The 12,896-nt window shown below is 45.3% G+C and overlaps 1 protein-coding gene across 1 annotated transcript in view; it reads left to right on the forward strand.

The window, feature by feature from the left end:
* Positions 1-12,896, forward strand: part of CACNA2D4 (calcium voltage-gated channel auxiliary subunit alpha2delta 4) — a 132,559-nt gene that overhangs the window by 23,186 nt on the left and 96,477 nt on the right. Inside the window, exons 10-13 of the mRNA XM_063318533.1 lie at positions 345-434; positions 8,542-8,655; positions 9,757-9,835; positions 11,450-11,583. Coding sequence (XP_063174603.1) covers positions 345-434; positions 8,542-8,655; positions 9,757-9,835; positions 11,450-11,583 — 417 coding nt within the window. The remainder of the gene's footprint in view (positions 1-344; positions 435-8,541; positions 8,656-9,756; positions 9,836-11,449; positions 11,584-12,896) is intronic.

A 12,896-nucleotide genomic window follows, 5' to 3' on the forward strand; every position in this document is an offset into this window, starting at 1 on the left:
TTTTTCCTTAAAGGGGTAGATAAGGTAAAATCCAATTCCTAATAACTTTGTCCCTTGCATGATGTTCCATGGACCAACAATGGTTCACAGCCCACACGCTGAGAAATGCAGTCCTGCTGCAGATGCATGGGCGCGACATGATGGTGCTGCCAATGGAAGGGCCACTTGACTTTCCTTGACTTTCCCACCTCCATCCATCGTGGTGCAGCACTGCCCTGCTAGCAGTAATGAAGGATCCAGGAGCCCAACGGCACAGACTTTTCCAGGTTACCCTTTCCTCCCCCAGTCAAAAGGATCACCATGCCTGCAACTCATTGCTGCCTTTCTGCTTCTCTTCTTGCCAGCACTTCAAGCAGCTGGTGGACGAACTGCAGGCAAAAGGAGTGGGGACTGTGAACAAGGCCTTGACAGAGTCCTTTAAAATCCTGAGGGAGGTAAGAGAGTCAGTGCTGATGCTTGCATAGGGCACACGTGTCCCTGCCCACCTCTACTTTCCCCTCTACATCTAATGACTTAGCACATCCCTCATGGTGCTGCGGAATGAGCTGATCTCATGGTCCCAAAATTTGTGACAAGCAGTGTGCAGGAGTGACCCGGCTTCGGGGAGGTGTCAGTTTGTGCATGATGCCCTGGGGCTGATGATGCCCGCCCAGGAGGGATCAGGATCTGGCGAGGTTGTGGCCTCTATGAGTGTTTCTTTAATGAGCCCCACAAGCAGGCATTGCCCAGGCAACTTGGTTGCAATGGTGGCAATAAAATATAACTGATCAGCTGAGGGCAACAATTCTGGTCATAAATAATGTTATTAGTGAGCCCTTGTAAGTAGATGAAGACATGAAAGATTATTCTCAGGCTTCAGATGTATTTCAATGTCACTTTGCAGAGGCTCAGTGCTTGGGGAAGAAATCACAGGTAGAGGAGAATTAATCAGTCAGTCTGGTCATGTCCTACGATAAGAATTATAAATGATTCATTGACATTGAACAATTGGGACCTCAGTAGCCTGGAGGTAAACATACAACTTAACTCTGTTTCTTAAGGAATGTTAACAAAAGGACCAAGGACCAGCCAAACACCCCCACCTCCTTATGGCACTGTTTATAGTGGGCTCGGCCTAAAGATGCCAATGCCTTTGATGCTGACAAAAATATGCACACGGTACAATGCTAGTGGCCATAATGACGGCATTGATGTTAAAGGTAGTGTGCTAGAGGTATTGACACCTGGGAAAAATTCTGCACTCTTACTTATTTTGCAAGCAGAAAGTTTAAGTTTGTTGGCTATGGTAGTGCTGTTCCTAATTTATGCCACTGCAAGCATGATCAGAGTTGGACCCAGGGGTGGTGGTAGCTGAGCTGACTTGTCAGTGGTAACAGAAGCATAATGACTCTAACGGCAACCTGAGAAGAGTGTGGTATAGCCCAAGCATTTCATTAATAGGCTGGCAGCACTCCTGGTAGTAGCGGTTCATCGTCTCTGGAAGAAGGTAGTTACTGAGATGACCAGGGAAGCAGTAATGATATAAACCTAGAAAAATTACATGGACTAGATGCCTGCTAGATTTATCTATGTGTATTTTTGCACTTTATGACAAACTTAATTTTATCTTTAAAACCAAAGATCCAGAGCCTATATAGGCCTGTGTTATATAAATCAAAATATTCAAACAATTTTTCCACCGGGGGAAACATGATTTCTTAATATCTAATGTAGCACTGGTCATGTACAGAGACAACAGATTAAAGCAGCCCAATGCAGTACAACTGAAGACTCTCTCAACCAGTACAGCTTTGAAGGCCTCAGTGGAGAGTAATGGAGAACCCTGAAGAAAGATTGCTTGTCCCAGCTGAAATAGCAGCTGGTCATGCCAGGCACAGACACCAAAACTGATCTGGTTCCACTAATGAGACCTCAAAATTCCTTTCTGGCAGGCTCACCCACTAAACTAGGCAATACTCAGGCGTCCAGGAGCCTGGACCTTTATAAAACCCTGCATTACTTTAAGCCAGGTGCGCCCATGGGAAATAGAAGGTACGTGGTAGAACAGCTGAGACGGAAAAAAAACTGTCCTCCACTGATATAGTTGGACCAAAAATACCTCCAGAGAGAGAGTGATATCCATGCCACCCAGTGGATTAACATAACTCCACTGCAGTAATAGGGAAGAAACTCTTTGGCAGATGATAGAGAAAATATTTTTCCTCTCTATTTGGCATCAAAAATGCAGTCAGTGGTTTAGTAGTCACCACTTATCTTGACTCTTGTTGATTCTCCCTTAGCTAATGAGCTCAAAACAGCTCTGAGATTGCTTCTAGACAGTACAGTGTCCACTGGTGATAAAACCTTCTGGTGTAATTCAGTTCCAAGGTGAAGTGCTGCTTCCCTCATGCCTTCTGTTATCACCTAAGATCTGGGGAGAGGACAATTGACTCAGGCATTTGAGCATCTTTCCTTTGAGCATCTGCAGATGAGGAAAGGTGGCTTTGCTCTCAGTGACTGTGCTCTTGGTGACTGCTCAAGTCACGCTTCTCCGCATGTTGGAAACTGCTGTCCATGAAAACAGAGCTCAGAAATGGTTTAATTTGTTGTCAAAGAAAAGAAAGGTGTGAAACAGGGAGATATATCTCTTTCACCCAGCTTTCCTTTCACAGTAACACCGGTTGCAGCTTTCTCTCAGCATGACAGAAGGGAGGTCACTCATTGTAGCATGGGCCACGATTGCCTCCTCTTTAGCAAACTGGGACCTCAATCCAAGGTTGCTGAAGCTGTCGGCTGGGAGCCTTGTTCACAGCCAGCTGTGGGACGGCTGCAGGTGCAGGACCTCCTGCCAGTCGCTTTGCAGCTTCATCCCAGGATTTCTGTCTGCCTGGTGACATTCAGAAGAGACAGAGATTACGTCTCAGCGCACACACGGCTGTGCATACATAGGCATGCAAGCGTAGAAACATGCCTGTTGTCCTGCAATAGCTTTCCCCATGCTGTAGCTTCCCTTGGTAAGGGCTCATCTAGAGAGTGCCTTGATATCACCAGCTGGAGGACCCCAGGCTCTGCAAGTACCACAGCTTAAGGCAAAAGGGTACCACCTGCAAGTGCTCGTGTGCTTTAAGGACTCTCTGAAAGCTTCTCTTAGAGCTTCTTAGATCTATATCAGTAGTAGGGGAGGAAAAGGGTTTCCATGAGTGTGCCCTGACACAAATCTGTGCTGCGGCAGTCATGCAGGCGGGAGAAGGGGGAACTTTGGTGGTATTGGCCACCCCCTTCCTGTCAGACAAAATTCACATTCTCAGCTTGTAATTGTAGCTGTTCCTCACCGACTGTCCTGTTATTGTTCACAGGAGCATACGCAAAAAAATGAGAATTGCTACATCGCACTGATGAAACAGGCTTTGCTGATTACAATAGACAACCAGTAATAATATCTGTAATGAAAGTGACTGCAAAATTTCCCTGGTAATTTTCCTCAGTCCAGTTGCTTGTAGAATTAATAGCCCAGTAGAGACCTACTCAATGAGGTAGGAGTAGCAGAGAGGGGTTGAAGAAGAGCATGATCTCTCACTGTCTTTGTTTTCCTCCATTTATGTTCTGGGGTATATGGGGCATATTTTAATCTGTGACGCAATTTGCGGAACGGTATCAGGAGAACAGTTAGCCAGAGCCTCCCCTGCCCCTTCTCTGCCACGCTCAATAAACCACTTAAACTCTCTATTTCAATTTAGCCACACACCGAGTGGTTTCAATAAAATATACGTCCCAGGGAAACCATGGTGTTAAGCATATGTTTATAAAGTGCTTCAAAATCCTCAGGCATCAAGTGTTACCTTTTGAGCTCTTTCCTTGTTTATCAAGTTTTAGCCTATCTCGCTGCTACTTTCTCTTCTTCGTTTCAACAAGCTTCGCACATCTTGTCTTCTCACCCTTTTCCTGTAGGATTTATATCCCTTTGTTCTGGCTGCTTCTTCTCCGCTCTCGGCTGCTTGCAGGCTGCCTGCCTTCCCTGAAACACCATCCTCCCAACAGCATGTAAGAGCTGCAGCTGAGAGCTATCAAGTGCTAAGCAGAGCAGAATAATTACCTTCCTTGTTTTACACACCATGGTCCTCTTAACACAATGTAAGACAACAGTCACCTTCCTTCAGACGCTGTCACATTGTTAATTCCTATCCAGCTGATCTGCCTCTGCGGTATTCCTTTCCAGCCAGTATTCAGCCTCCTAGTCTTGCCAATGTAAACCAAATTGTAAAGATACTTATATATTTTTATAGGCATGCCATACGTGTGTGTGTATATACATACATATGTAAACACACTCCCCTAACCCTATTTATTATATATGACACTCTTAGGATTAGGTAGTTCAAAATCTGTGATTCTTATGGGTCCTCCTTTCTCAGGATCTGCTCAGAGTAAGTACACACTTTGAAAGCTGATATTTTTCTGACCCTGTGGAGGAAACGAAACCTCAGGTTCTGCTCTCCTTGGAGGCCACCTTGGAATGATGTCTCCTCTTGACACCAAGCTGGTTTAACGGTGCCTTGACTTGCTACCGAACTCAGAAATTACACAAATTTTGATGTTAATTATGAGTAGGTCACGCTAAAATGGCTATATGGGGGGGGGAGGGAAAAATGGTGAAACTGGTAACAAACTGGATTTCAGGGGGACATAACATTCTGAGTAATTTAAGCAAACTAGTGTCATACAAAGAATACACCTGTCTGTGAGTAATCAAAGGAGTTTGTGGCTTATGCCCCATCTGCGTGGGGAAGCGCTCACTTTGTGCGCTCTGAGGACTGTGTTACAAATTTTTCTAGCAGCAGGCTAGAAGTTTAAGGACAATCTACCCATCTAGTTTCTTCCCTTCTTGTAAAACATATTTTCTGTTGATTCCCCCTTCATCCCTTGGGATCTCATACAGTCCCAGTCAGGTCTCAGCCCATGAGGCAAGTAGTTCAGCAACACCTTCTGTAATTCTCTCCCTTCCTGCTGCGCACAGATTATTCAAATGCTTTCAATTAACTTTTTCTTTAACCCTACCACTTTGTGACCCTGCCTGTAATTCATTCATTCTTTTTCTTTGTTTCTTATCGCTTCAGCATGTACCCAGCCATTACAATATTGTCCTTTTGATGATGAAGTATGGAGGCTATAAAGTATCTCTGCCTGACCATTTCCCTCTGTTTTTTATCATCTGGCAACATACTCTTTTTACTCCCTTTCTTGCTTCTTATCTAAACATTTCTAAATCTTTCTTGATTCCACTCCCCTTTTTATGGACCTGGATTCTGCAGCGTATTTTTCAGGATATGCAAAGCTCAGGATTTCCTGTTTACCAGTTTATGCCATTTTGCTTAATGCCGCCTTCACTGTTTTTTTTTTTTTTCCTTCTCTACTGCTGATTTTTCTCCCCGTGGGACACTTTCCACCAAGTTTGAATTTTCAGTACTTACTTCTGGAGGCCGGTCTCCATAAGAATGGGCAGGAGCAGACGGAGAGGGGCTGCTCAGTCATCTGGCCAGATGTGTCTATAATCAGCACGCGTGCCTGCGCCCCACTGAGCTATGCTGATGTTCCTACTGCTTCATTAGTAACCCCGTGCCAGGCTGTAACTGCAAAGTAAATGGCAATGAGCAAACAAGGGAGTACGAGAGACTCTGACCCTGAATTAATTAGATCATGCCTGTTTCTCCTGGCAACGTGACCACAGTTATAGAGGAGAATACATAGCTCTGTGCCTCGTTCACCGACCACAGCTCTAGTCCCCCCAGCTCTTCAGACATCTGTTCTGTGGACATCTTGTTCCTCATCTCCCTTTCTTTCACGCTCCTGGGACTTCAGTCAGAGCAGGGAATTATGCTCAGAGCTTGATGCGAAATGCTGTCAGATCATTTGCTACAGCTGCAGCCAGCCACAAAAGGACCTAAAAATCAGGGATTACCTCTTGTTCATTTGTTTTCTAAATCTGTCTCTTTAATCTCTATTTCTATGACACTGATGATCTCATTTTCCCTGTTGAAAATATCATCTACTCCTGTAATTAGGAGATTGCTAGTTCTGATACAACATCTAATTTCTCAGTATCTCAGTATTATGAGGTCTGAAGCAAGCTACATGAAAAGATGTCTTAAGTAGTTTGATGAAATGGTGGGTGACCTTAATTAAGTGTTAATTTAATAATTGTCTAAACAAAACATGTTGTCGATTGCAACAGTCTGGAATAAGCTGCTTTTCTAACTGTAAGGTTCACATATCTGTGATCAGAATCTCATTCTGACAGCATCTCCTGCACCATCGTAACCCTATGCCTCCCTAATGGACATCCGCACTAACCGTTCTCTCTGCTAATCTCCACGCAGCTGACTCCTGTCCTAGGAATAGCTCACTTGAGACTCCTTGTTTTTTTCCTACCTGATGGTCTGCAGCAGAATCCCACGTGGCTGTCAACTGCTTTTCCCTTTTCATTTGAACTTAAGAGCATCCTGTGTTTGTTCCTGTTGTGCAACCTCAGCCTTTGCCCCGAGTCTCCTTGCTGTGAGCAAGGGGCACATCTGCTCTGATCTCTCCTGGAGTTTCAGTTACCCTGTAGCTGGCGCTGATGGGGTTTTGTTTCTATGATACAAAGTGTAGAAGCTTTTGGACCACTGGAAACGTCAGACCCTGGGGACTCTGTAGAGAAAGACATAGGAGATCCCCACTGCTGGGTTGCATGACCACAACAGCAGAGGTGCAGTTTACCTCTCCTCTGAACTTGCTGCTCTGGCGATATGAAAGAGGAGGAGCATGCCCAACCACCTCATCCTGATTCAGTAATTCACATGGGTGTTTTGCCTAAGAACAGCTAGTTAGAAACGACCATATTACACCCCCCTACTCTCTTATGATCATCTCTACTGATACTGGTCAGTGATGCAAGTAATGGGACGGTCATTCAGAAGCTGTTGGGTCCATGCTTACTGGAGTAACGGGTTCTTCAGTGATATCAAAGTAATGTTGAAGGTGGCAGGACTGATAACATAAATGGTTGTGGAAGGAGATACTGTGGTTCTATTAGCTCTGAACCTGGTAATTTCATAATAAGGGACAATCACAGAGCTAATTGTAGGAGTGGTAAAATATCTGGGAAAATCTGGACTTGGAGTTAGCTTCCAGGTATCGATGGTCATGACGTTAATCTGCAAAGGAACCACAGTGCCATCCCTGTTGGTAAAGAGATTTGCCTTCTGTCCTAACATAGCACTGCCAAACCAGAAGGGACTTGTGAATTGAACCTTAAAGTGTCTAAAAAGTCCCAGTTCACAGCCTGTGCTCTTGTTTTCCCACCCAGCACTTGCTTTCCTTTTATGCGACTAGTCTTGCCACTTAGATACCTTTTTCCTCATTTATAACTAGCCTCTCTGGTTTAAAATTGCTGCTGTGTTTGATATAACCTTAGTCACCCTTCAATTAGTCTCCCATACGCTCTCCATCTCACACCGTTACCTCTCATCCATCTCTTGCGCAGAGCCGTCATATCTTCCTCTTTCCATATTTCTTTACTCCGCATCAGTTTCTGTATCCTTCTTGGCTGATTAGTGTCTTCCTTGCTCAGAACATAGAAGCGGTGAGATGCTGTGCAAGAAGAGCACACTGACACTGAGCTAGGAGCCGCAGCAAAGTAGCTGCTTTTTTTTTTTTTCCTTGGTGTCCTCTGCCACCTCCTCCGGTGACTGATAGTTCAACACCTGTGTTGGTGCTGCGTAAGGCACTTGGGTTTTCTAGAGCCAGTACCTGAGGGCATGAGCGGCAAATGGCTTTGGATGAAGGAGCATTGGATAAATGCAGCACTGGAAGGTTGGTCTTCCTGGCTGAACAGGCAGGGTCTGCCTTGCAAGAGCACCCCTGTTCAACACCTCTCCGTGTGTCCTTGGGAGCACATCAACCTTTGTACCCCAATCCCAGCAGACTTCCAGTCTACCTTAAAAATATAACTTATGCACAGGTCATCTGTCATTACAGTGTATGGCCCTTCTATATGCCACATTCATAACCTATTTCAGCTCTGATGGCAGTAGCCTTCTTTTCTTTCATGTGCTCCTGCCTTCCTCTGCTATTTTTTTGGCAGACTGATGGATTTACCCTGAAATAATGAGTCTGATTTCCCCCTCCTCTCACTTTTTCTTCCATAAAAAGTGACAGCTATTGCTGTCAAATCAGAATTGCAGTGTTTATGGTCAGTCTGTAGTTGTTTTGCATAAACGAACGCGACTGTGCAAGATGTGAGGCAGCAGGCAATCGCACCCTTCCTCCACAGCATTTATTTTCTCCTTATTATTTTATTTCTGTAAAGCCTCCTGTGTCCGCATGTGCTAAGAAGAGCTATATAAATAAAAATATATATATGTGCAACATACACACAGAGTCCTTATTTAAGCAGAGCTCTTTCTGAGCACGGTGTGAGGTTTGCGAGAGGAAGTCGGGATCTGGCCCATCATGAATTAAATACACTGCAATTACACAGAAACGGCCTGTGCTGAGATAACTGATGCTCTTCCTCTCTGTTTGTAGTTCAGAGACGCCGGTCAAGGAGGCTTGTGTAACCAAGCCATCATGCTGATCACAGACGGAGCAGTGGAGGATTATGAAGCTGTGTTCGAAAAATACAACTGGCCAGATCGGAAGGTTTGTCTGGGAAGCGATAACGAGAAAGGGTGAGGAAAGGTGCTATCCTGCTATGGTGGGAATAGAAGAGCGTGAGCCAGGACCACGGGCAGAGCGGAGCATTCACATCCTCCAATACCTGCGTGCATCCTGCTGTAAACACAAAACAAAGCAGCCGGGCAACAGCCTGCTGCGGTGATTTTAGAGGTGGTAGGATCCCATATGGATATTTGTAGGTCAGTGCAGATTGATTTATTATTTTTATTCACACGCCTCATTTTCCAAAAGTGTGGGCAATCAAAACATTCTCCTGATAAGATGAGAAAGACTGAGCTGAGTAATCTAAAATTAAAAAAAAAGAAAATACTTATGTAAATAATTTTAGTCCCATCCAGGACTGTTTATCGTTGATCCTGTTTGGGAAAAGGTTTGGCTATTTCCAGTTCTTACGGTGGGCAGAGGAATGGCCCAGACAACCTCTTTAGGTGCCTTCCAGCCCTGTGTCCTTTGAGGTCTGTGATTACAGGCTTGTACTAGCAAGAACAGACCGTGAAAGTGGAATAGACTACGGCTCATCCTAAACCCTCCTGATTTATTTGTTTACCTCATCCCAGCTAGCAGCGATGCGCAAAGGGAGAGAAGCAGCCTACTGAGAGGCCAGAGCATGGGGCTGTTAGAGCAGTTTATTTCAGGATTGGCTCTTTTGTTGTTGGTCAAACACAGGAGAAATGGCGACGCTTTCTTTAAATGATTCATGGGGCCAGCAGTTCCCCTGGGTAAAGGATTCCTGTGAGCTATAAACCACTCCGCATGTGGTTGCTGAGTGCCTGGCAGAGCTGCGATCATAAAATCAAATAGAATTTGCACTTCTGCCTTGTTATTCAGATGATCCCGGGTGCTACTTGGCTTTCTGAGCTTATTGTAATTGGAAATGAAGTTCCAGCCCACAAAATGCAAAACAAATGGAGCAAGAGGCTCCTGTCTCTGTGTGAAGGCAGAGCTATTGCTTTCCGCCACAAACAGGCATTCGCACCAGCGTACAGCAGGATGCCAGACCTCAGCCATTTGGATTTGGTAGCACATCACAGACTAATTCTTCTATCTTTGCGTTCTTGTTCCCAGGTCCGGGTTTTCACTTACCTCATCGGACGGGAAGTCACTTTTGCCCCCAACGTGAAATGGATCGCCTGCAACAATAAAGGTGCTGTGTGGGAATGGCTCCCCAACTCCCATCACACACACGCCACACGTGGGCTGCAGCCACCGGTTCCTGGACCCCTCTAAGGCTTCCCCACTACAGCCGGGGCCCTGCGGGCCCTTGGTTGGAAGACAACCAAAGGAAAAAGCAGGCCCTGCTAGTCCACGTGAAGTGTGTCTGTGTCCAACTAACACAAGTCGCCCATGCTGAGCCACCACATTTTTCCTGTCACGGTGCCAAGGGACACTATGACCGCGATCCATGCTGGCTCTAGTCTACCTAAGCCCCTGTGCTTATTTTGTCCCAGTTGCTGGCTTTTGACAATCCGTCTAAAACCCTGTCAGAAAGCCTGATATCTTTTGGCCGAGATGTAAAGTGAACTTCTTTAAGGATTTTTACAGCATTTTTCCCAAGGTTTACAGGTTAACCCCTATATCCTGGCCAAATTCTTTGTGTGCCAGTGGTTTCACTGAGGTACCAGAATAGCTTGTTAATCCCACCTTAAAACCAATATTCTCTGTAACTGGCATGAAATGGCGTGAATGGGAAAATCCATTCAGAGCAGGTGAGTCACCTCTATGCGCTTAAAAAGTTAGGTTAGCCCTATCAGAGACCACAAGCGTAAACGAAGAGAGGGAAAAAAAAACCTTCCCTGTTTGAGCATGACTTGGCCTCAGCACATATGGAGGCAGTCAACAATGCTTGCTACATCACTATCCTGCTTAAAAAGGGAAAAGAAGGGAAGACTGAAGTTGGGGGCTGACTAGTGAGGTATATGCGCTCTTTTCCCGTCTGAGCAGCGGCTCCAGCAGACTATGAAATGCAGGGGTGCACTTGCTACTGAAAGGAATTGGCAGACAAGAATTGCTGGCCTGAGCTGGGGATGTTCAAGGCTCATTCTCCTATTAGCACCGTGAATCACACGTAGCGTTTTAACTTTTTGTTAGATTAAACAAAAACCTGGATTTCAGGTTGTATGTTCAGCCATAAGATTAGCCACAGGGAATTCATGGTGCTGTTAGTTCGCCATCAAATGTGAGAATGGATTCTCCTGAATAACCAAACGGAGAACAAAAATAGGCTCTTTGCACTTGAATTCTCACTTACCAGACTTGAGCTCTGCAGAAGGCTCACTGATGTTGGTTCTTCTGTTTTGACACATTGTATAGCTCTTGTAGTCCTTGTTTCCAAGCACATTAAATCTGTTGCCACATCACAGAGCTTATCAGACCATAAGCCCTTTCACATGGCAGTGTTTTCCTAGTGATAAAAGTTTTCCATCTATCTGACATACTCTGTGTTATACCAAGTACAACCAACCACACCCATCTGGTGAGAAGCAGGACAAGAGTCCTTGTGACATTACACTATGTTAGCATTTCTAACTGGTTAAGCAGCTAGTTTAGAGGACCTTTCGATAACTTGAAGATACTCTTCCCCCGTACTCCTTGTTGTAGTGTTAGACTGTTATGGGTCCATCCGTGGGGAGAAAGCTCTGGAAATAGGTAACTTGGATACAGTCTTTGACATCCAGTTCTCTAGCTTTGCTCAGACACTCGTTTAAAGATATGGACGATGAGTTAGAAGAGTGACTCACACCTCTGTTTCTCCATGAAGGCTACTACACTCAGATCTCCACGCTGGCAGACGTCCAGGAGAATGTGATGGAGTACCTGCATGTGCTCAGCCGTCCCATGGTCATCAACCACGACCACGACATTATTTGGACTGAAGCCTACATGGACAGTGCGGTAAGAACCTACAGCACAAGTCTTTCGTCAGCAAACTGCAGGGCCTATGGGTCAAACTGGTAAAGGTGCTGGATGCCCAGCTAGTACGTTAGGCATATAACTTATCCCAGCTTCCCATCTAAATATCTTTTGTATATCAGCATCTAAATAAAGTCCTGAAATGTATTTAAAACCAGGAGTTGGTTGATTGATAGAAATTACTGGCCTCTGGCTTTGCTGAGACAGACAGTTTCTTTTCTGCTCACTTCTGGAGTTGAGATGTGTATGCAGACTCAGGTCTGAATCTGCAGTGACCCAGGAGCCCAGGACTAATCACACAGGCACAGCATGACTTAAGTAGTGCTTCTGTAAAAGCAGGTTACCTTCTAAAGGATTACTCACAGGAAAGATTATTTACAGCTCAGGATACAGGTCACAGAGATTTATCTCCCCAGCCCAGCAGCTAACTGCATATTGCTTGCCACTCAAAGATATGGATCTCAGTTTGGGAAGCAGGCTCACTCTTTCGTGCCTTGGGCTATCAAGACCAAACATCACCACAGTGGCCCTGTGCTTAGCCCTGCAGGAAGAGGGTGTATCGCAAAGGACCAGACAGTCAGGACTCCAAGCACCCCTTGCTTCATCTCAGGCCTGTCCTACAGGAAGACTTAAGACATCTGGACCACGAGCAGGTGCAGGTGTTGTGTTGCCAAGGCAGCTTTGGAATTCAAAGGAGTGAAGGGAAGGACAAAGGAGTAAACCACCACTGAAGGAGCCTTCCTCTGCACTTCCCTAAATAGATGAGGTTCCTCAATCTTAATTTCCTTGCCTTTCTACGTTGTAGAAAGTGAAAGTTACAGTTCTTCTTTTGGGGGTCTCTGTGCTTTCAAGGAGATAAAGTTTTTTCCTACACTGGACTCTTCACCCCAGAGAAGAGTCTGCATAAGTGGGACAGTTGAATCTCACTCCTAGTTAGCTCTCCCTCTTCCAGAAACAAACCTGAGGGGGAAGAAAATCCTCTAGGAACATTAAGAATATTTCCATATGCAATCCCATTGTGGGACTGAAGTTATTAGCCCCAGTCTGGCCAGTGGTAGCTTTATGGTGTCTGACACAGCCCTGGGAAGAATTCATAGTTTTTGGGTTTAAGATCCACGGTGAGAAACCATACTGAGGCCACACGAACCCCAAGAAATATCTCCAAATTAGCCAGGCTTGCACCATCATGGTGCATAGGTGCTATGCTGTCACGGGAAAAGACTATCCCTCACCTCTGTGCAGTGGCTGACCATTGAGGACGCAACCGTGGTGGTAACGTGGGGATGTCTTCTGCT

The sequence above is a fragment of the Chroicocephalus ridibundus genome, chromosome 1 (genome assembly GCF_963924245.1).
Source record: "Chroicocephalus ridibundus chromosome 1, bChrRid1.1, whole genome shotgun sequence".
NCBI classification, from domain to species: domain Eukaryota; kingdom Metazoa; phylum Chordata; class Aves; order Charadriiformes; family Laridae; genus Chroicocephalus; species Chroicocephalus ridibundus.